At 37.2% G+C, this 25,209-nt stretch overlaps 1 protein-coding gene across 1 annotated transcript in view; it reads right to left on the bottom strand.

Moving 5' to 3' along the window:
• The window catches only part of CACNA1E (calcium voltage-gated channel subunit alpha1 E), a 519,663-nt gene that overhangs the window by 48,829 nt on the left and 445,625 nt on the right, over positions 1 to 25,209 (bottom strand). The window contains exons 28-38 of the mRNA XM_053693950.1: positions 23,828 to 23,965; positions 23,108 to 23,309; positions 21,482 to 21,646; positions 19,569 to 19,679; positions 18,860 to 18,943; positions 16,998 to 17,123; positions 16,684 to 16,749; positions 16,493 to 16,584; positions 13,547 to 13,712; positions 1,205 to 1,332; positions 728 to 824 (exon numbers count right to left, since the gene is read on the bottom strand). Of these exons, the coding sequence (XP_053549925.1) occupies positions 728 to 824; positions 1,205 to 1,332; positions 13,547 to 13,712; positions 16,493 to 16,584; positions 16,684 to 16,749; positions 16,998 to 17,123; positions 18,860 to 18,943; positions 19,569 to 19,679; positions 21,482 to 21,646; positions 23,108 to 23,309; positions 23,828 to 23,965 (1,375 nt within the window). The remainder of the gene's footprint in view (positions 1 to 727; positions 825 to 1,204; positions 1,333 to 13,546; positions 13,713 to 16,492; positions 16,585 to 16,683; positions 16,750 to 16,997; positions 17,124 to 18,859; positions 18,944 to 19,568; positions 19,680 to 21,481; positions 21,647 to 23,107; positions 23,310 to 23,827; positions 23,966 to 25,209) is intronic.

The following is a 25,209-nucleotide window of genomic DNA, read 5'->3' as shown; positions in this document are numbered from 1 at the left end:
AATAGCTTTATCTATTAGAGGAGAGGGAACCAATGGTTGCTTCCTCCTGTCTATGTAATATGCTCCTAGCATGCACCAGTGGAGATCATGCTCCAGATTGCGTATAGGGTATCATGCATCCTCCCCAGAAGACCCACCACCATCATGCTAGATATGCCAAGCTGCAGTTTAAGAGTCAACCAGCTGCCCCCCAACACCAGCCAACCTGGATCTCTGGAGAATGTGGATGCTTGGTTTATTTGTGCAAGTGATCCAAATACCATCCACAACCTCAGAGATTGAACAGTTGATTAAGACTCTAAAAAGGTGTGTGCATAAGGGATTGTGGGTGGGCAGAAATGTCTCTAAGAAAATTAGTGACTGATATATTCTGACCCCAGAGTGTTCCACGATTCCATCATACTGTACCCTAAGACTATGTAACCTTCACTGCTCATGAAGCTCACTTTACTTATACATGCTGGTTCCCACCTTCAGTCCCATCTAAAAGCTGGTATAGGTATGGTGGAGGCCCAGGGACTAGTTTGGGTGCAGCTGCTGATTTAGTGAGAAAGTTAGGGAGTGTCTGTCAATCAATAGACCTGGAGGCAGCAGCCCAAGGTCCCTTGCATGGTGCAGTAGTGGAGCGGTGGAGGGGGAAGGAAAGTTAGGTGAAGGGTAAGGTGTGGAGGTAGGGATAAGCTATGCCCTTGTTAGGTGAAAAGGGCTGAGAGACCGGGCACCAAACCTTGCATGCCACCCTGTAGGGGCAGTTCTCTCCTAGGCCCAACGGAGGCGAGATGACTCGTACTAATTTGTACATATCCTTATAGTGGAGCCTGCCACTGGAAGAGAAGCACACGAACATTAATCATAGCAAAGCTCCAAACCAGAGATCTGGAGATGACTCCACGGACAGAGGAAACCCCCCCACAACTTCAATCACTGCACCATGAGAGCTCCTGGGGCCGCATGTAACAGCGGCTTCACAATGGGCGCAGGTCGCCCTTATACATGGTGATGTGAGGGTCAAGAACAAATATTTATGGACTAGGGTACTTAACTGACAAAAAGTAAGGTCTTAAATCTCGAAGAAGATAACAAAAACTTTACTATGTTAATAGTAACTTGGTGTTAACCAAATACTTTAGAGGTGTACTTAGCGTGGCAAAAACTATCTTTTGTAATAAGTTATACCCAATTGCAGTAGGGAAATTGAATTTACCATGCTGCTCTGTCATATTCAGCCCAGATACGGACAAATTCGTCCAGATGATGAGGCCCCAAGATGGAGGAGTCTCTTGTTAAATACTCAAAGTTGTCCATGATAACAGCAACGAAGAGGTTCAGCATCTATGGAAGGGACAAATTGTTAGTCAAAATAACATGTTCTACATTATTAATATTATTATTATTATCATCATCACTATCATTATACTAATTAACCCTTGTTGGAAGTGAAAGTAAACAATAATTATTATTTTTTTGTTTCAATTTATTAAAATAACATAAATAAATGGTCATAACAATCCAACACAAGTTCTCTACAAAATTCTTCCCTTATTTTGTTGTACATGACAAAGGAGACAACCCTGAAATATTGTCCTGTGCTTGTGGTAATGTGCAATAAATATGCACAGTTGGTCTGAACTATTAATGCATTGGGGTCGCATTTTATTCTAGATGTAAAAAAAGAAAACATAACAGATGTTGGTTCCTGCACCATTAAAGGGAAAGAAACATTTTTTTCCCTATGTATGCACAACGCATATCAGCATTTCAAGGGACATTAAACACTTTAAAATAGTAATATAAAATGATAATTTGTGTATATAAAAAATCTCTACAATATATTTTAATTATTTATTTTTGCCCCTCTTCCTGTAATACCATTCTGAAATTGTGAGCTTTTTAGTTCCTGTTAGAAATGGGAGAACAGAACACTGTTATGTTCCACACAGTTATTGGCTGCACACTCTAGTGACCTATTTATAACTGTCCCTAATTGGCCACTGCAGGGACGTAAGCCTAAGTTACAACATGGCAGCTCCCATGGTTTTATAGACACTAAAACCTTACACTTATTTTGTCACTATTTAAACAACTAATAAAACTTTAAAAAAATACATCTACATGTTGTTCTCAGGCTAATCTTTTATTTGAATGCATCATTCTATCTAGCATTTATTTAGTGTTTTATGTCCCTTTAAGTACTATATCACAAGATATCTACATAATAAGGGTTAGATTACTAGTGGAGCGCTAAATTAATTTGCCCATTTGTGGGCGTGCGATAAATAACCAGCCATTACAAGTGTGTCTAGTTCATTTTCTAAAAGGGGCCCAAATGCCCTCAAAATAGAGGGCATTGTAGTTTTTTATTTTTTTTAAAAAAAGCAGCATTTTTTTAAAATAAAAAACGTCACTAGGCAGTTTTGGGGCTTTAAAGTTGGCGGGAGTGGTGTGTTAGAAAAAAACGGCATTGAAAAGTGGCTTTACATTGCGGTCTATGGGAACTGTGTGTTTCCTGTAAATATATACAGTATGTATATGACTTTATACATATATATTTATGTGTTACTATGTATATATACATATATATTTATGTGTTATTATGTGTAAGTACATATATATTTATGTGTTACTATGTATATATACATATATATTTATGTGTTATGTGTATGTACATATATATTTATGTGTTACTATGTATATATACATATATATTTATGTGTTACTATGTATATATACATATATATTTATGTGTTATTATGTGTATGTACATATATATTTATGTATTACTATGTATATATACATATATATTAATGTGTTACTATGTGTATATACGTAAATATTTATCTGTTACTATGTGTATGTACATATATATTTATGTGTATATATATATATATTGCATGTGTTATTATGTGTATATACATATATATTTATGTGTTACTATGTGTATATACATATATATTTATGTGTTAGTATGTGTATATACATATATATTTATGTGTTACTATGTGTATATACATATATATTTATGTGTTAGTATGTGTATATACATATATATTTATGTGTTAGTATGTGTATATACATATATATTTATGTGTATATACATATATATTTATGTGTTACTATGTGTATATACATATATATTTATGTGTTACTATGTGTATATACATATATATTTATGTATTAGTATGTGTATATACATATATATTTATGTGTTACTATGTGTAAATACATATATATTTATGTGTTAGTATGTGTATATACATATATATGTATGTGTATATACATATATATTTATGTATTAATATGTGTATATATATATATGTATATATATATATGTATGTGTTAGTATGTGTATATACATACAGGGAGTGCAGAATTATTAGGCAAGTTGTATTTTTGAGGATTAATTTTATTATTGAACAACAACCATGTTCTCAATGAACCCAAAAAACTCATTAATATCAAAGCTGAATAGTTTTGGGAGTAGTTTTTAGTTTGTTTTTAGTTATAGCTATTTTAGGGGGATATCTGTGTGTGCAGGTGACTATTACTGTGCATAATTATTAGGCAACTTAACAAAAAACAAATATATACCCATTTCAATTATTTATTTTTACCAGTGAAACCAATATAACATCTCAACATTCACAAATATACATTTCTGACATTCAAAAACAAAACAAAAACAAATCAGTGACCAATATAACCACCTTTCTTTGCAAGGACACTCAAAAGCCTGCCATCCATGGATTCTGTCAGTGTTTTGATCTGTTCACCATCAACATTGCGTGCAGCAGCAACCACAGCCTCCCAGACACTGTTCAGAGAGGTGTACTGTTTTCCCTCCTTGTAAATCTCACATTTGATGATGGACCACAGGTTCTCAATGGGGTTCAGATCAGGTGAACAAGGAGGCCATGTCATTAGATTTTCTTCTTTTATACCCTTTCTTGCCAGCCACACTGTGGAGTACTTGGACGCGTGTGATGGAGCATTGTCCTGCATGAAAATCATGTTTTTCTTGAAGGATGCAGACTTCTTCCTGTACCACTGCTTGAAGAAGGTGTCTTCCAGAAACTGGCAGTAGGACTGGGAGTTGAGCTTGACTCCATCCTCAACCCGAAAAGGCCCCACAAGCTCATCTTTGATGATACCAGCCCAAACCAGTACTCCACCTCCACCTTGCTGGCGTCTGAGTCGGACTGGAGCTCTCTGCCCTTTACCAATCCAGCCACGGGCCCATCCATCTGGCCCATCAAGACTCACTCTCATTTCATCAGTCCATAAAACCTTAGAAAAATCAGTCTTGAGATATTTCTTGGCCCAGTCTTGACGTTTCAGCTTGTGTGTCTTGTTCAGTGGTGGTCGTCTTTCAGCCTTTCTTACCTTGGCCATGTCTCTGAGTATTGCACACCTTGTGCTTTTGGGCACTCCAGTGATGTTGCAGCTCTGAAATATGGCCAAACTGGTGGCAAGTGGCATCTTGGCAGCTGCAAGCTTGACTTTTCTCAGTTCATGGGCAGTTATTTTGCGCCTTGGTTTTTCCACACGCTTCTTGCGACCCTGTTGACTATTTTGAATGAAACGCTTGATTGTTCGATGATCACGCTTCAGAAGCTTTGCAATTTTAAGAGTGCTGCATCCCTCTGCAAGATATCTCACTATTTTTGACTTTTCTGAGCCTGTCAAGTCCTTCTTTTGACCCATTTTGCCAAAGGAAAGGAAGTTGCCTAATAATTATGCACACCTGATATAGGGTGTTGATGTCATTAGACCACACCCCTTCTCATTACAGAGATGCACATCACCTAATATGCTTAATTGGTAGTAGGCTTTCGAGCCTATACAGCTTGGAGTAAGACAACATGCATAAAGAGGATGATGTGGTCAAAATACTCATTTGCCTAATAATTCTGCACTCCCTGTATATATTTATGTGTTAGTATGTGTATATACATATATATTTATGTGTTACTATGTGTATATACATATATATTTACGTGTTAGTATGTGTATATACATATATATTTATGTGTTACTATGTGTATATACATATATATTTATGTGTTAGTATGTGTATATACATATATATTTATTTATGTGTATATACATATATATTTATGTATTAATATGTGTATATATATATATATATATATATATATATATATATATATATATATATACATATATGTATGTGTTAGTATGTGTATATACATGTATTGATTATTCACTAATGATTTATGTCATAAATTAAGCATGATTATGCAATTTGCTAGAGGGTCCAATGGGGGCAGTGTGTAGAATTCATTTCCAGGCAGTGACATCATAGACCAGCCTACCTGATATAGTACCTCCCATGTTTAGAGTAAATTGGGGAACTTTGAAAAGGTTTGTCTGTTTCCACCATGAGCCAGCAAGGAGTAAAGACTGGAGTTGATGCTGGGCCCAGCTGGCAGGCTGGGCCCTGTAGGTTAGAATTTGTACTGTTGTGAGTATTGTTTTGATTCTTGTTTGTTTTTATTGTATTGTAATATGTTATCACTGTGTTGAGTATTGTTTCTGTCTTTTGTACTAGTATTGTTTTATTGTATTAACTTTTAATATGGATTGCCAAGTAAATTGTCAATTGATATTATACTGTTTTGTGTGTTTTTCTTCCACATATTCGACCATAAAACCAAGAACTAAAAAATATTAATGTTGTAATTCGGTTGCATATTAATTTATTTATTAATATTCATAAATTATTGATGCCTAACTTAACAATACATATATATTTATGTGTTAGTACGTGTATATACATATATATTTATGTGTTACTATGTGTATATACATATATATTTATGTGTTAGTATGTGTATATACATATATATTTATGTGTTAATATATGTATATACATATATATTTATGTGTTTGTATGTGTATATACATATATATTTATGTGTTAGTATGTGTATATACATATATATTAATGTGTTACTATGTGTATTAACATATAAATACATATGTATATACACATAGTAACACATAAATATATCTGTATATACACATAATAACAAATAAATATATCTGTATATAAACACACAGTAACACATAAATATATCTGTATATACACATAGTAACACTAGTGATGTCGAGAACCTAAAAATTTTGGTTTGCGAACGGCGGACTCGAACTTCCGCTACTGTTCGCGAACTGGCGAACCGCGCAAACCGCCATTGACTTCAATAGGCAGGCGAACTTTAAAACCCACAAGGACTCTTTCTGGCCACAATAGTGATGGAAAAGTTGTTTCAAGGGTACTAACACCTGGACTGTGGCATGCTGGAGGGGGATTAATGGCAAAACTCCCATGTAAAATTACATAGTTGATGCAGAGTCTGCTTTTAACCCATAAAGGGCCTAAATCACCTAACATTCCTAAATTGTTTGGAATAACGTGCTTTAAAACATCAGTTATGATGTTGTATCGATCAGGTAGTGTAAGGGTTACACCCGCTTCACAGTGACAGACGAAACTCTCCGTGTAACGCACCGCAAACAACCGCAAACAGTCCATTTGCACAACCACGAGATCGATAGATTTGATAGATAGATACATAGATTTCATAGCTCAATAGATGCAATATGCATATGATAGATACAAATTACATAGATCAATAGATGCAATATAAATTTGATAGATACGAATTACATAGATCAATAGATGCAATATACATTTGATAGATACAAATTACATAGATCAAAAGATGCAATATACATTTGATAGATACGAATTACATAGATCAAAAGATGCAATATACATTTGATAGATACGAATTACATCGATCAATAGATGCAATATACATTTGATAGATACGATTGATAGTTAGATAGATTTGATAGATAAATAGATAGATTTGAAAGATATATAATTTCCCTGACAGAGTATAACAATAAGACATGCGGTCTGGGACCCGTGGTGTGTTAAGTAGTACTATTCCTAGCAGTTTATTACTACCTGTTACTCCCCCTATCAGGGGAGGTCTATATGGCCTGCATTTTTGGAACAGGGAGATGGAAGAAGATGATTGGTCTGTCCTCCTACTTCAAATTTGTCCTAAACACAAGTGGCTGTCTCAAAACAGTCCGGCCACGAGATAGATAGATTTGATAGATAGATATACATAGATTGATAGTTAGATAGAATCGATAGAAGATAAATAGATAGATTTGATAGATATATAATTACCCTGAAAAAGTATAATAATAAAACATGCGGTCTGGGACCCATGGTAACTAGGTTGTGTTAAGTAGTACTATTGTTAGCACTTTAATCTCTGTTACCCCCCCTATCGGGGGAGGTCTATATGGCCTGCATGATTACCCTGACAAAGTATAACAACAAGACACGCGGTCTGGGACCCATGGTAACTAGGTTGTGTAAAGTAGTACTGTTCTTAGCAGTTTAATCCCTCTTACTCCCCCTATCGGGGGAGGTCTATTTGGCCTGCATGATTACCCTGACAAAGTTTTTTTTTAAATTTAAAATAATGTTAAGCAGATATGAGTGGTGGCTGCTGGCACAGCAATTAACCACAGTATGCTGTGTAAGCCTGACACACAGGCTTGATAGAAAATGAAATTTGATTACACTAGCAAAATGATTTAAAAGTTTTGTTTTTTAAATTTAAAATAATGTTAAGCAGATATGAGTGGTGGCTGCTGGCACAGCAATTAAACACAGTATATGCTGTGAGCCTGACACACAGGCCTGATAGAAAATGAAATTAGATTACACTAGCAAAATGATTTAAAAGTTTTGTTGTTTAAATTTACACTAATGTTAAGCAGATATCAGTGGTGGCACTAATCACAGTATATGCTGTGAGCCTCACACACAGGCTGAAAGCCAGGCAAATGCAAATTAAAAAAAAAAAACGACTGAAGCTATAGCGCTAAAAAGGGCTTTTTGGGGTGCTGTCCTTACAGCAGAGATTAGATGAGTCCTTCAGGAATGTAGTGGACACTAAATACACTAGCCTAGCTATCTATGTCCCTATAATGTCAGCAGCAGCAACACTAAAGCTCCTCTCACTAAGAAAGCAAGATCGTAATGAATCTAAAATGGCTGCTGCCAAGGAGCTGGGAGGGTCTGTGAGGGAGCGTCTGCTGCTGATTGGCTCAAATGTGTCAGAAGGCTGTGAGATACAGGGTCAAAGTTTCCTCAATGATGACACATAGGGGGCGGATCGAACATCGCATATGTTCGCCCGCAGCGGCGAATGCGAACAAGCTATGTTCGCTGGGAACTGTTTTCCGGCAAACAGTTCGCGACATCACTAAGTAACACATAAATATATATGTATATACCAGGGATAGGCACGCACCAAGACTGTGGTGGACATTTTCCAAAGTACAGATCTTAGTGAAGGACACTAAGGTATATTTCAAATTAAAAACATCAAAAAACACTCTCTTTACCGAGAGGGTAGTGGATGCACTGTGGAAAATCCATCCAGCAGAAGTGGTAGAGACAGTGAAGGAGTTTAAACATGCATGGGATAGGTATACACTATGCTAGATCACTCTCTCTCACACACACACACACTTGATTGTACACTCGGTATCACACACACCCTCACAGTCTCACACCCACACCAGCTTACACACTATCACACACATAGCTTCATAGTCTATCTCACACACACCCACATTCGATTGCACACTATCGATGGCACAGTATCACCCACACCCCCCCTCACAGTCTCATACACACACCCACACTCCTTTAGTCACACACATACACTTTTTCAGTCTCACACTGTCACACACACACACTCACAGTCTCACACTCTGTCTCACTTTTTTGCACACTGTCCCACTCACTGTCTCATAGCCTCAGCCTTTCACACACACTCTTGCACACTGTCACATACACACACTCACAGTCTCATACACACACCCACACTCCTTTAGTCACACACATACACATTTTCAGTCTCACACTGTCACACACACACTCTCACACTCTGTCTCACTCTTTTGCACACTGTCACACTCACTGTCTCACAGCCTCAGCCTTTCACACACACACTCTTGCACACTGTCACACACACACTCACAGTCTAACACTGTGTCCTCCCTCCACGCCGCAAAACAGTTGGCGGACACTGCAACTCCAGTGCCCATGTACAGGACACCTTGCCTATCCCTGTCCATAACAGTGGTTGGGCTGTTTAATCAATATAACTTTATATTGCATTATTTGTCTATAGAAGTGACATTTGTGAAGGTTTTTAAGAGTTACGTGTATCTTGGTCCAGCACAAAGATGTCAACAACAATATATTACAAGGCGATTCAACAGAAAATGACCCCTGCACCAATTTCACCTTCCATACACTATACATCTGCTGCATGGATATATCATTACACAAGCACTTGCTTGTGCAATGCTGCCACCTTCTCTCGTGTGACCACTCGTGTACGAGAAGGGCCTGTTTATCAAATCCCCCTGAACTAACATGTCCAAGGTGGCTGAAGCAGGCTGGCATGTGTGAGCCTGCCCCTTAAGGGCTTGAAAGCAGCATCCGTTGCTTAGTATATTGAGCCCATAATGTTGTAGCAACTTTTGTAAGCACACTCAAATTTTATGGTATAGAACCATCCCTGCGTCTGATTGGCTAGGGACAGCCAGCGCTCCACACAGCCCCCTGGTAGTTTACTGGTGCTCAGTACTGTGTAGCCCCGCCCCCAGACCTTGGTATAAGATATCTCATCGGCTATTAATGCCTGAGAAGCAGGATGACATGAAAGACTAAATAAACGCTAGATAGAATGATGTATTCAAATAAAAGCTTAGCCATAGCATAATATACAGATTGTTTTTTTAACTGAAGTTAGATTAAGTGTAACATTTTCTACTTTATAAAGTAATGGGTGCCACTATCTTTTAACCTAAGCTTCCCTTAAGTAATTATCTTTACTATGAACAATAAGAGACAGCCAGAAATGTCCACAAAATGACAAGCTGTAAGCTTGTGCACATGCTCAGTATGAGCTTGTTCCCCAGAAAGTGTGCATATAAAAAGAATGTGCAAAATTTGATAATGGAAGCAAATTGGAAAGTGTCTTAAAACTGTTGCTCTATCTGAATCATAAAAGTTTATTTTAACTTGAGTGTCCCTTTAATACAAAGTTTTTATCGCATTCCTTAGCAGCTAAATGGCCTAAAGCAGAGTGGCCACACATTCGGCTAGATTACGAGTCTTGCGTTAGCCTTAAAAAGCAGCGTTAAGAGGTCCCAACGCTGCTTTTTAACGCCCGCTGGTATTACGAGTCAGGCAGGAGAGGGTCTACAGCTCACTTTTGTTCCGCGATTTTAGCTTACCGCAAATCCCCTTACGTCAATTGTGTATCCTATCTTTTAATGGGATTTGCCTAACGCCGGTATTACGATCGCCTGAAAAAGTGAGCGGTAGACCCTCTCCTGTCCAGACTCCTACCGCATATAAAAGTCAGTAGTTAAGAGTTTTATGGGCTAACGCCGGAACATAAAGCTCTTAACTAAAGTGCTACAAAGTACACTAACACCCAGAAACTACCTATTAACCCCAAAACTGAGGCTCCCCCCACATCGCAAACACTATAATAAAATTATTTAACCCCTAATCTGCCGACCGGACATCGCCACCACTTTAATAAATGTATTAACCCCTAAACCACCACACTCCCGCCTCGCAAACACTAGTTAAGTTTTATTAACCCCTAATCTGCCGTCCCTAACATCGCCGACACCTACCTACATTTATTAACCCCTAATCTGCCGCCCCCAACGTCGCCGCTACTATATTAAATTTATTAACCCCTAAATCTAAATCTAACCCTAACCCCCCTAACTTAAATATAATTTAAATAAAATGAAATTAAATTACTACTATTAAATAAATTAATCCTATTTAAAACTAAATACTTACCTATTAAATAAACCCTAAGATAGCTACAATATAACTAATAGTTACATTGTAGCTAGCTTAGGATTTATATTTATTTTACAGGCAACTTTAAAATATATATTTCTATATAAACAATAAAATAGTATTTCTTTGCAAGCTGCAAAACAGGAACAGTTTGGGTGTTGCAGATGTTCTGGTAAAAGCCAGTAATAGATTAAAGGGAAATTGTCAAATTGACTTTGTTTTATTGGTATTCTTGCTTGAAGAGAAAACCTAGGTAGGTTGTGAACTTGTGTCTGCAGAATGATTAGCCAGCAGTTTTGTAATAATACTTTTGATCACTAGATGACAGATGTGTTTTCACACAATGTAGAATATTGATAAAAGTATTCTTGCAAAACTGCTGTCAATTAGTGTTTCATCCACATGCACGCTCCTTAGCTTACCAGTGTCCTGCACAGAAAATGTTGCCAGTCGTGTGGCACTATGAAGTAGTCGTGTGGCTCTATGAAGTATCCAGATGGCATTATGAAGTTGCCGGGTGGCACTATGAAGTATCTGGATGGCACTAGGAAATAGCCGGGTGGCACTATGAAGTATCTGGATGGCATTATGAAGTTGCCGGGTGGCACTATGAAGTATCTGGATGGCACTATGAAATAGCCGGGTGGCACTATGAAGTATCCGGATGGCATTATGAAGTAGCCGGGTGGCACTATGATGTATCTGGATGGAACTATGAAGGAGCCGGGTGGCACTATGAAGTATCCGGATGGCATTATGAAGTAGTCGTGTGGCACTATGAAGTATCCGGATGGCATTATGAAGTAGTCATGTGGCATTATGAAGTAGCCGGGTGGCACTATGAAGTATCCGGAAGGCATTATGAAGTAGCCGGGTGGCACTATGAAGTATCCGGATGGCACTATGAAGTAGCCGGGTGGCACTATGAAGTATCCGGAAGGCATTATGAAATAGTCGTGTGGCACTATGAAGTATCCGGATGGCATTATGAAGTATTCGGATGGCATTATGAAGTATCCGGATGGCATTATGAAGTAGCCGGGTGGCACTATGAAGTATCCGGATGGCATTATGAAGTATCCGGATGGCATTATGAAGTAGTCGTATGGCATTATGAAGTAGCCGGGTGGCATTATGAAGTATCCGGATGGCATTATGAAGTAGCCAGGTGGCATTATGAAGTATCCGGATGGCATTATGAAGTATCCGGATGGCATTATGAAGTAGTCGTGTGGCATTATGAAGTATCTGGATGGCATTATGAAGTAGTCGTATGGCATTACGAAGTATCCGGATGGCATTATGAAGTATCCGGATGGCATTATGAAGTATCCGGATGGCATTATGAAATAGTTGTGTGGCACTATGAAGTATTCGGATGGCATTATGAAGTAGTCGTGTGGCATTATGAAGTATCCGGATGGCATTATGAAGTAGTCGTGTGGCATTATGAAGTAGCCGGGTGGCAGTATGAAGTAGCCGGGTGTCATTAGGAAATATCCGGATGGCATTATGAAGTAGCCGGGTGGCATTATGAAGTATTCGAATGGCATTATGAAGTATCCGGATGGCACTATGAAGTAGTCGGGTGGCATTATGAAGTAGCCGGGTGGCAGTATGAAGTAGCCGGGTGTCATTAGGAAATATCCGGATGGCATTATGAAGTAGCCGGGTGGCATTATGAAGTAGCCAGGTGGCAGTATGTAGGGGCAGTGTTGTATTTTCTAATAATATATAATTTTTAGCTATCCAAAGCACACATTAATTGCCAAACTTAAAGGGACAGTACAATTGTGTTTATATGAATGCATTTTGTTATACCAGCTGCAGAGTATAACAATTATGAGAAATTGCATTTTTTGGTTTATTTGTGTATCTGAAGTATCTGGTTTTGTGCTTTTAAACCACAGTCTTTTACAATGGGTTGAGCTTCAGGTAATATCAGATCTCATTATGTTATCCCTTTGTGTACACAGACTTGCTTCCTTATCTCAGATTTGTCTAGAAAACCAAAGCTCAATACTTAGAGAGAACAATGGAAAATTATCATTTTATTACTTATCTATCATGCCCCCCACTGAGAGTGTAATCTGTTCTGCTGGCTGGGTTTACTTAGGCTATTCAATAGAATATTCTCCAGTATAGAAACTTTCAGTATAGGTTGAGATACCACAGGCTAAATCCGCTATTTCAAATGCCAAAATTGGGGAAAAGGAGTTACTTGTAATCAATTTAAAACACTCCAGCAGGTAAAATTAATCATTGGGAACAATTTATAGGGGTGACATTTTTTGGGTGAACTGTCCCTTTAACATGTATTTAATGATAATTTGTAAAATTTTTAATATTAGCTAATTTTAGCTTATTTTAGCCGGGTGGTCAGTAAAATCAGCTGGGTGGGGCACCCGCTAAAAAGGGCCCGGGGAGAATACTGCTACCTATCTACGTTTCAACAAAGGATACCAGTAGAACAACGCAAATTTGAGAAAATAAATTGGATTTTTTTAAAATTTTATTGTATATTCTGAATCATAAAATTAAAATATTGGGCTTCATACCCCTTTAATTAAATAATACTGGTAGGGGACTTACCAAGAAAGAGCAGAAGAAAATGAAAGAAACAAAATAGACATAGGCTAGATCAGTTCCACAACGCTCATTCTCATTGTGTCCGGAGGCCGCGCTGGTGTCCGGCTCACAACCTTTATCACCAAGACACGATAGCATGATCTCCTGCCACGCTTCACCTGTGGCACTCCTGTCAATAAAATACATTCTAATAAGGAAATGAATTCATGAAACAACTACTGATCTCAGAACGGTATCTTCTTTACAGGAAGTGTGCTTGACACATGTAACAGATTCAAACAGAGGCTGTCCTACATATAAATGAATAAATAAGCCCTACATTTCATAGGAACAGACTTGCTTTCTGGTTATTTATATTTCTGAGATGTCCGTGCTAATACAATATGGGCCAGATTACAAGTGGCGTGCTAAAGTGTAAGGGTTAAAAAAACTGTGCACCAAACACATCACAAATATATTAAAATTAACTATTACACTCATATATACACTTTCTGATGAAAATGATTCATTTAAATATTAAATAATACATTTTATAAGGGTTAAAAGGGATAGGTGTGTGACAATGTGTTTTACTGTAAAGGGATATAATGTATATATAGATGTCTAAATATTTGTATGGGTGTATATATATATATATGTATGTCTATATATGTGTATATACATGTGTATTTATATGTTTAAATATGTATATACATACATATAAACACATACATACACACACACACACACACTTTGGAGCCCTTTCCACTTGAATACCTCAAAACTTGAAAAATCATTTTTAATCAATTTTAATATTTTATAATGTATCTTCTCCCAGAAAAGTGGTGCAATTACAAATGTTTAGGCATTTTTATGTTTATTTATTTTGTTTCTATTGATATGACACAAAAAAGTGGAAGGAAAAAAAGCCAAATTTGACACATTCCAAAAACTCCAAGAATGAACTGGACAAAATTATTGGCACCCTCAATTTAATATTTGGTAGCACACCCCTTGGAAAAAATAACTGAAATCAATCACTTCCTGTAACCATCAATGAGTTTCTTACACCTCTCTACTGGAATTTTGGACCACTCTTCTTTCGCCAACTGCTCCAGGTCTCTCAGATTGGAAGGGTTCCTTTTCCCAACAGCTGTTTTAAGATCTCTCTACAGGTGCTCTATAGGATTGAGATCTGGGGGCCTATTTATTATGGTGCGAGCGGACATAATCCGATATAGCGGATTATGTCCGTTGTACATCGATAAATGCCGACAGCATACGCTATTGGCATTTAATATTGCACCAGCAGTTCTTGGGAAGTGCTGGTACAATGCCGCCCCCTGCAGATTTGCGGCCAATCGGCCGCTAGCAGGGGGTGTCAATCAACCCGATCGTATTCGATCAGATTAATTTCAGTCCGCTGCCTCAGAGCAGGCGGACAGGTTATGGTGCAGCGGTCTTTAGACACGGGGCATCAAGCTCCATACGAAGCTTGATAAATATGCCCCCTGGACTCATTGCTGGCCAGTTCAATGCTCTCCAGCACTTTGTCTTAAACCATTTCTGGGTGCTTTTTGACGTGTGTCATTGTTCTGCTGTAAGACCCATGACCTCTGACGGAGACCCAACTTTCTGACACTGGACCATTTATTGCACCACAGAATTCTTTGGTAGTCTTCAGATTTCATAATGCCATGCACAGAGTCAAGACATCCAGTGCCTGAAGCAGCAAAGCAACCCCAAAACATCAGTGAACCTCCACCATGTTTGACTGTAGGGACTGTATTCTTTTCTTTAAAAGCCTCATTTCTTTTTCTGAAAACAGTAGAATGATCGGCTTTACCAAAAAGCTGTAATTTTGTTTCGTCTGTCCACAGCACATTCTCCCAAAAGGATTTTGGCTTCCTCAGGTAAGATTTGGCAAACTCCAATCTGGCTTTTTTATGTTTCGGTGTCAGCAGTGTTTCACGCCAATACAAACAAAAGAAATAAACATGAGAATGCCTAAAGATTTGTAATTGCAACAATCTTCTGTGCGAAGTGGGGCATTATCTGAGAGAAATGCAGGGGTGCCAATATTTTTGGCCATGACTGTACATATATATATTTAAAAATAAAAATAACATTTCCTTCTAACTGAAGAACATTGGAATGTAAAATATTCATAACTACCTTCGGCTTTGGCGCAGTTGGTCTAACATGGTGTCGGGATAGCACGTAAGTGATAAGTGTTAGGTTTAGACATGTGCGATTCGGTTCGGTTCGATTCATAAATTCGGCAAATTCGGCAAATTCGGTGATTCGGATCGAACCGAATTTCCGAATTAAAATGTTGCCGAATTTTCTGAATCGAACCGAATCGAATCAAATCGATTCGTAAATTCGGATGGCCATTGGGATTACATTAGTATTATACAGTATGTTAGGTTAACACCTAATATACAGTATAATACTAGTCTAATCCCACCTAACACTTACCGAATTGCCGAATTTCCAAACCGAATCAAAGCAAATCCAGCTGAATTTCTTCGAATCCGAATGAATCCGAAACGAATCCGAATGAATCCGAAACGAATCCGAAACGAATCGATTCAAAATTTTCCGAATTCGAATCGATCCGAACCGAACTTCGAAAAATTCCGAATTGATTCGAACCGAACCGAATTTTTTTCGCCATGCACATGTCTAGTTATGTTTTTCAACTTGTAATACAGTGCTAATCCCCCCACATTAAAAGTTAATTTTAAATGCAGTTAGTGTGCAAGCAAAAAAAAAAAGGTGATAGCCACTAGTAATCTGGCCCTATGTCGGGAGAAGCAAAGTTAAATATTTAATAGTCCTGGAAATAAATGACTGATGTTTCTTCTTGCATAAGAGACGTTTTCTATTATTGTCTTTGTATTACACTTATAAAATATTGGAAAGGTGATACATTTTGGTAACATTTACACGTGTCAGAGAGCATACCTGAATAGCAGCATAAGGGAACCGAAGAAACTCCTGAAGTTGTTGTGTCTATTAATGTGGCTGTCTTCTTCCAAACGAATGTTACCAAACACCTAAACATAGCATATCAAGATTTACAAAACCATCTGGGAAACCATCAGTATTCCTTATTTGTTACGGGCCAAAAGTATGTTCCTGGGTACTGAGCTCACCTGCATTCCAATGATAGCATAGATGAAAAACAGCATGGCAATCAGAAGGCAGACATATGGAAGGGCCTAAAAAATACATTGTCAAAAATTAGAGCAAAGTTATGCCACGTGCATGCCATTGAAACGGGTAGTGCTGACACAGTACCTAGAAACCTAGTGAGCATGAGTAGGACATGCACAGATGGTATTGGTTTATTAGTTTAAATATATATCCAGCAGAGGGTCAGTAATACTAAGAGACATCACAGTTTGTTTGTTATAGGGTTGTGTTGAGTACATACAAAGAAGATATTTCTTTGGCAATATCTCAGTACCTTAAATGACTGGACAAAGGTCCACAGGAGGATGCGGATGGTATATCCCTGCCGAAGAAGCTTAATGAGTCGAGCGGCTCGGAACAACTTTAGGAAGCTCATGTTAAAGCTACTTGTGTTCACCAACTGGAGGTTCAAAACAAGACAGACAGACATTCAGGACAGATTTCTATGTACTCAGTGGCCTAAATTTACTAAAATAGGAAAGATAGGATTCAATATAAAATGTTTGCATATTCCTAATTTGCAAGAATGTTATTATATTATTATCAGGTATTGGTAGAGCGCCAACAGATTCTGCAGCGCTATAAACTTAGTTATAATAGGTAGCATTTATTAGAAGCAAATGGGTAGAATGTTGTCTTAAAAATTGCTGTCAATCAAAAGATTAATGACTGATAAATATTTTGCAATGAGCTAATCTCCTTTTTCCCCAATTTGAATTTCAACGTATTCATTCTAACGGCTATTACTTTATAACGTCTATTTTAAAACTACCAGAATTCAAATTTTTTAAAGAATCACCCCTCCTTTTTTCAGTGATAAAATGACATTTTGAATCTTACTATAACTTAAAGAGAATGGAAGACATATTCATTTTTGGATAATTAGTTCATTCTAATAGAGATTCATAAAAAGTGCTGATATTTAATGAATCTAACACACTGAAATCTATGCGCTGATCTCTTGATCCTGTAAATAAAAAAGGCATAGTTTCACAGACAATATATTTGAATAGTTATGAAAGTGACGCATTCTTTTTATACAAAAGTACCTAATTATGGAATCTCTGACTAGTTCTATAATTTGACCAGATAAGACCCAGCTGGCATTTGATGGGGTGGCACATAGGGAAAAGTGTATTCTCACTAATAGTGTTTTTTATATGAAATTACCCTCACATTGGGTCTATCAGCTGGGTATCAGGATGCACTTGTGTGAAATTTCAGTCTGCTGAAGTGTAACCTTTTAGATTGCTGACTATGGGTGGGTTTAGGCGGTAGAATTAGGGGGCATCATTTATTCTTGGACCCATAAGCACGTCTTGAAACAGCCATGCTCGCTGCACCCTTTTTTTTTTCTTCAAAGTAGGCTGCAGATAATGAAACAATTAGAGTCTGTATTGTCTGAACTATTAGTCTCAGTGACATCAAATTTCCAATTTCTTTTGCCATGGAAGAGAGACAGAGACTGTGTATTATCTACCCCTATGGGAATATCTCCTGAGCCCTTAGGTGAAACTGTCACTGCAATTATGTTGTAATATATTAAACTTAAGTATTTAATGCAATGTAAATGTACAATTAATCATGTTACAGGTAATACCATTGGATAAAACAGTATTTAGGGATTAAAGGGACACTCAGGTTAAATTAAATTTTCATGATTCAGGTACAGCATGTAATTTTAAACAACTTTCCAATTTACTTCCATTAAAAAAAATGTGCACAGTCTTTTATATTTACAGTTTTTGAGTCACCAGATCCTACTGAGCATGTGCAAGAATTCACAGACTATACGTATATGCATTTGTGATTGGCTGATTGCTATCACATGGTACAGGGGGAGTGGAAATATACATAACTTCGAAATTTGTTATAAAAAAATCTACTACTCATTTGAAATTCAGACTAAGTGCTATTGCATTGTCTTGTTATCTTGCATTTGTTAATTATGCAAATCTAATGTGTTGACTGGTCCTTTAAGTAGTGCATTATATAACTTCTGAAATGGTTACCATACACAAGGACACTTTCCTTTCTAATTGTGCTTCCCATAACTTTTAAGTTTTCTTAAAACATGTAAAAGTCTAGATAATATAATGAAAATAAAAATAAAATAGCAAACGACTGAGTTCTCACCTTGCTATCTGTAAGAATGATTTCTGTGATACTTCCAATTACAGTAATGAAGTCAAAAATATTCCACGTGTCCCGAAAATAGTTCTGGAAAAACAGACACAGCTACTTTTAACAACTTGGCTGTGATGTAAGTCCTCTCTTGCAGCTAAATTATATTAGTAATGGTAAACTCTCCTCTTTTTAAAATCGGATCCAGAATGTTAGCGATATGTTAGATGGAGTTTAATTAATCAATTCTAATGCGCTATAACTTACTTTTTAATATAGATATGAAATTTAAATACCCCACGATCCGCCGTCTACTTCCAAAGTAAAATTTTCTGTGAGCTAAAGATTTGAATTGTTCTGAAATCAGCGCTCTAGCTACAACAAAATTGCCATATGGGGAGAGCGCCGATTGGACAACAATTTAAACCATTAATTAACAGAAAAATTGATTTTTGAAGTGGGCGGCGGAGTGTGGGGTATTAGAATTTCATATCTATATTAAAAAGTAAGTTATAGCGCATCTTTATTACAACTGATAAATTAAACTCCATCTAAAATATAAATAACATTCTGGATCTGATTTTAAAAAGGGGAGAGTTAAAAGGTTAAAACAAAATGAAATATCTTATGGTTTACCTTAATCCATATACTACACCAACAGTAAAAGGTACATATATTAACCCAAAATGGGGCCTATACAGTAATGGTTACAAATACTCACCAAAAATCCAAATGCAATAATTTTGAGGATGCATTCCAATGAAAAGAGCATGGTGAAGGCGATATTCAAATATTTTAATGCCAGTTCATACGTGTATGGAGCGGAATAATACTGAAAACAATTCAAATAAAATTATTTTGCAGACTTTGCTAATGAGTTTATATCTGTGTATGGCAGTAGAGGTGTGTGGTAAATGTGTGTTGTTTATCATATGGAGAGTTCTCAATTATTGACATGATTTATTTACATAGAAAATATATTTTAAAAAAAATAATTTGAAATATTAAAGTATTTTTGTATTTTTTTTATGTAAATATGTTATGTATTTGCCTTTATTCAAAAATTGAGAAATCTCTATCACTTTGAGGTAAAAAAACAAAAAACATTATAGAGTTAATAGAAATATAATTATTTTTAATTTTACCTATCCTCACATTTAAAGGGATACTAACCCCAAATCTATTCTTTAATTATTCAGATAGAGCAGCAATTTTAAGCAACTTTCTAATTAACTCCTATTATCAATTTTTCTTCGTTCTCTTGATATCTTTATTTAAAAAGCAGGAATGTAAAGCTTAGGAGCCAGACCATTTTTGGTTGAGAACCTGGGTTACGCTTGCTTATTGGTGGCTAAATGTCAACCACCAATAAACAAGCGCTATCCATGGTGCTGAACCTAAAATGGTCTGGCTCCTAAGCTTTACATTCCTGCTTTTTAAATAAAGATAGCAAGAGAATGAAGAAAAATTGATAATAGGGGGACGATTTATCAAGCTCCGTAACTTGTCCGCCTGCTCTGAGGCCGCAGACAGAAATCAACCTGATCAAATACGATTGGGCTGAATGACACCCCCTGCTAGTGGCCGATTCGCCGCAAATCTGCAGGGGGCGGCATTGCACCAGCAGTTCACAAGAACTGCTGCTGCAATGATAAATGCAGAGAGCATATGCTGTCGGCATTTATCGATGTGCCGCGGACATGATATGCTACATTGTATCATATCCGCTCGCACTATAATAAATATACCCCTAGGAGTAAATTAGAAAGTTGCATAAATAATTTTGGGTTTAGTATCCCTTTAAAGGGACAATTAATCTTCTCTTGTTTTTGAGTACAAATTGTGCTTAGACCCATGCCCCCAAGAGGACAAAAAGCAGAATATGTCACCTAGACTTTCCTTTCAAAACACTACTAATTATTTAAATCATCTACTTGCAGTATTTGAAGATTACACATTTTGCTTTCTGACAATTCTTGTGACCATGTGACAAAGCAAATTTTTTCCTAAAGGCTATATGTGATTTCCTTTAAAAAAACAAACAAACAAACCCAGAAACCCATGTGTTTTAAACCAACTCTCATATTGGTGCACCTACGACCAATATTTTCAGGACAGGAGTGGCATTTAATACTTCAGCACAAGGACCACTTTACCAATCAGTAAGAGTATACTTTGTTAAAGAATTGCAAGCAACTCAAATTTTCTTTGACTTAACAATTTATTCAAATAGGCCCTGTGCGAGAACAACCAAAAATAGTTTTCCAAAGAAGTCAAAATGTGGTTTTAAGGGGTTAAGGATTTTAATTAGATGATTCTTCAGCAGATTTTTTTTTCTGATTGATTGAAATATGGTCAAATTCTTTCAATGCAAAGTATGACTGAAGTTTATCCCATGTGAACTGAAACATACCTCAATATAATTAAGAAGATTTGTAAGATAAAAATATTTGATTTACTCTTGTAAAAACTGACCTAACTAAAAATGTTCAGATGTAATGTCCAATTTGATTTTATTAAATGCAGGCACCTCACTTGTATCTTATTACGCAGTGCCATTATGTAGCAAGACCCCCAGAGATTGGATACATGCAAACATCATCAATGTAACTTAACACAAAGATATTCTCTTACCTTCATCATTAACACCACAGTATTAAGAGCAATCATAGCCATAATAGTGTATTCAAATGATGGAGAAACAACAAAGTGCCATACACGATACTGAAAAGTGTGGCGGTTCTGTGGCATGTAGCGGGTCAGCGGTTTGGCACTGATAGCAAAGTCTATGCAGGCTCTCTAGGGAGAAAAGCAACATTCTACTCAAAGACATGTAGCAAAATACCTTTCAATCTACTTACATAGTTTCAAATTGGCCTGCAAGATCTTTCCACTAAATTTCTTAGCTAAAAATAAGTGATTCACAAAAATATTCTCAAGTTCAGGGAATGTAAAGTCAAAGATAAACTTTCATGATTCAGATAGAGCATGCGATTTTAAACAACTTTCCAATTTACTTTTTTCTTTAAAATTGTATGCTCTATCTGAATCATAAAAATAATATTTTTGGGCTTCATGTCTGTTTAACTGTTCTTAGAACTTATATTATTCTACTAAAATGTTATTACAGATATAACCAAGAAATCACTATAACTTGGGATGGGCAAATGTTTTGCCCCATTTGTAAGGAAAATAGCAAGTTGGCTACAACAATTCTAAACACATTTCTGCTGTTTGTCAAACATTCATTTCTGCTGTTTGTCAAAAAAGAAAAAGACAGTTGTTCCTATTACCAAATTTGATTAATGAATGATACCTTTCAATTGCTGATTATCACAAGCTTCAATGCAAGTCTATGGGAATCAATATTAAAATGCAATATTTTAAATGTTACGTTCAATACCATTGTATTGATAGAGATTATGAGGCCTATTTAACAAAGGTCTGTCGGATCTGATCCAACAGTACGGATCAGGTCTGACCGACCTCTCTGAATGCGAAGAGAAATACGCTCCCGTAATCAGCATTGCACCAGCAGCTCTCGTGAGCTGCTGGTGCAACGCCGCTCCCTGCAGACTCGCGGCCAATCGGCCACCAGCAGGGGGGTGTCAATCAACTCAATCTTACTCGATCGGTGTGGCGATGTCTGTCCGCCTCATCAGAGCAGGCGGACAGGTTATGGAGCATCAGTCTTTAGACCTCTGCTCCATAACTTGCGTTTCTGGTGAGTCTGAAGACTCGCCAGAAACACGGGCCCTCAAGCTCCATGCGGAGCTTGATAAATGGGCCTCTATAGCTATAATAGTGTATTCCCGCAAAGCTTATAAACAGATATGGAATGTTTGCAATATTTTATATGGAATTTAATTCATCAGTTGTAAAGAAGATACATTTTAACTTACTTTTTAATGTAGCAATGAAATTCAAATATCTGGTGCTCCGGCCGCCCACTTCAAAAGTATTTTTTTTTTTTAGCTAAAGGTTTGAACTGTTCTCCAATCAGCACACTAGCCATACGACACACACACACATTTTTTAAATTTTTTGTGGCGAGAGGTCTGATTGGAGTTTAAACCGTTAGCTCACAACAAAGGAAACAAAATATATTTGACCATCTCCAGTTATAAAAAATGCTGCTGTACTTTATGCTTTTTAAAAATGGTGACTGGATATTTGCCAAACAGCAGCATCAGAATATACAGTTGTTTCTCACCAAGAGGTTAGATTAATCCTAGCACAGGCCACAATTTTAGCAATTACCTCATTTTTCTCCAGAGAGCATTCCTCCATCATTTTATCTCCTTGCTCCTGGAATGTGATGATGATCAAAGCCACAAAGATGTTAACAAAAAAGAACGGGAAGACTACAAAGTAGACAACATAGAAGATGGACATCTCCATCCTGTTGCTTCGACTAGGACCACGATCTTCTTCTGTCACATCAACGGAATGTTGAAGGACCCTGGAGAAGCAAAGAACTTTTTAAGATACATCAATGAACCACACAAAATGTGTTTATTATAAGTTCAGAGTTAAAGGGACAGTATACACTCATTTTCATATAACTGCATGTAATAGACATTACTATAAAAAATAAGATGCACAGATACGGATATAAAAATCCAGTATAAAACCGTTTAAAACCTTACTTAAAAGCTCTTAGTTTAGCTCTGTTGAAAAGGTAGCTGGAAAGCACACTGGGAAATAAGACCCTCCCCCTTCTTTTGCATATGAAAAGACCCTTTACACAAATAGGAGCAAGCTGGAGTAGGTATCTGTCGGTATTCTCCTAAAACTTTGGGGCTTGGTAAGGAGTCTGAAAATCAGAGCAATGTTATTTAAAAATAAGCAAAACTATACATTAAAAAAACAAAACTTTATGGGCTATATACAGTAAAAAGATTATCTATAAAACATTTATGCAAAGCAAAAATGAGTGTATAATGTCCCTTTAAATAAAAATTGGCAGGATGTACTTACTGAGGCCAACCTTCACCAGTGGAAACAGTGAAGAGAGTAAGCAGAGCCCAGATTATGTTGTCATAATGGAATTCATGGCGTTTCCATTCTCGACGTTTGACCTCCATTTTGTTCTTCTCATGGTCGATAAAACTACCACTAAAGAGATTAATATTAATTAATTTTAAAGTACCAAAATAATGGTTGATTCTGTGTAGTTAAAATGCTCATCATATAATGTACAAAATAGTGAATTTAGTATAGAATTAGTATTTAATACATTTTTACCTGTAGTGTAATCTGTAACATATATATGTAATCAATTTCTTTTGGTATGAAAAACACCTCAGTTCCTCTTTTTAAACCAGTGCAGGATCTTATGGAAAGCAAGTAAGCATGGCATAAAAGTGTTGATTAAAAAGCAACAATCCTATTCTATTAAAAGACTACTTATTCTCTTCTGAGTTAACACCCAGCTCTCGGTAATGCTGACAGGGAGGAAAAATGCTGGAGTGAGCAATTAGCCCATAGACGTTAGGTAACTGTGGCAGGGAAAAACAGAGGAGCAGTTATGGCTGTATATCTGGTGTTGTTACACTAAGGAAACGGCACATTAGGATCACACCATACCGCTATAGTGCAGGCACAGCTGTAAGGACAGTATACGGCAGTTATGGCAGTACATCTGGTGTTGTTACACTAAGGAAACGGCACATTAGGATCACACCATACCGCTATAGTGCAGGCACAGCAGTAAGGACAGTATACGGCAGTTATGGCAGTACATCTGGTGTTGTTACACTAAGGAAACGGCACATTAGGATCACACCATACCGCTATAGTGCAGGCACAGCTGTTAGGACAGTATACGGCAGTTATGGCAGTACATCTGGTGCCGTTACACTAAGGATACTGCACATTAGGATCACACCATACCGCTATAGTGCAGGCACAGCTGTAAGAACAGTATACAGCAGTTATGGCTGTATATCTGGTGTTGTTACACTAAGGAAACGGCACATTAGGATCACACCATACCGCTATAGTGCAGGCACAGCTGTTAGGACAGTATACGGCAGTTATGGCAGTACATCTGGTGTTGTTACACTAAGGAAACGGCACATTAGGATCACACCATACCGCTATAGTGCAGGCACAGCTGTAAGGACAGTATGCAGCAGTTATGGCAGTACATCTGGTGCCGTTACACTAAGGAAACGGCACATTAGGATCACACCATACCGCTATAGTGCAGACACAGCTGTAAGGAAAGTATACGGCAGTTATGGCAGTACATCTGGTGCCGTTACACTAAGGAAACGGCACATTAGGATCACACCATACCGCTATAGTGCAGGCACAGCTGTAAGGACAGTATACGGCAGTTATGGCAGTACATCTGG

This window comes from Bombina bombina, chromosome 10 (genome assembly GCF_027579735.1).
Source record: "Bombina bombina isolate aBomBom1 chromosome 10, aBomBom1.pri, whole genome shotgun sequence".
NCBI classification, from domain to species: domain Eukaryota; kingdom Metazoa; phylum Chordata; class Amphibia; order Anura; family Bombinatoridae; genus Bombina; species Bombina bombina.
This window is presented reverse-complemented; position numbering and strand designations above follow the sequence as displayed.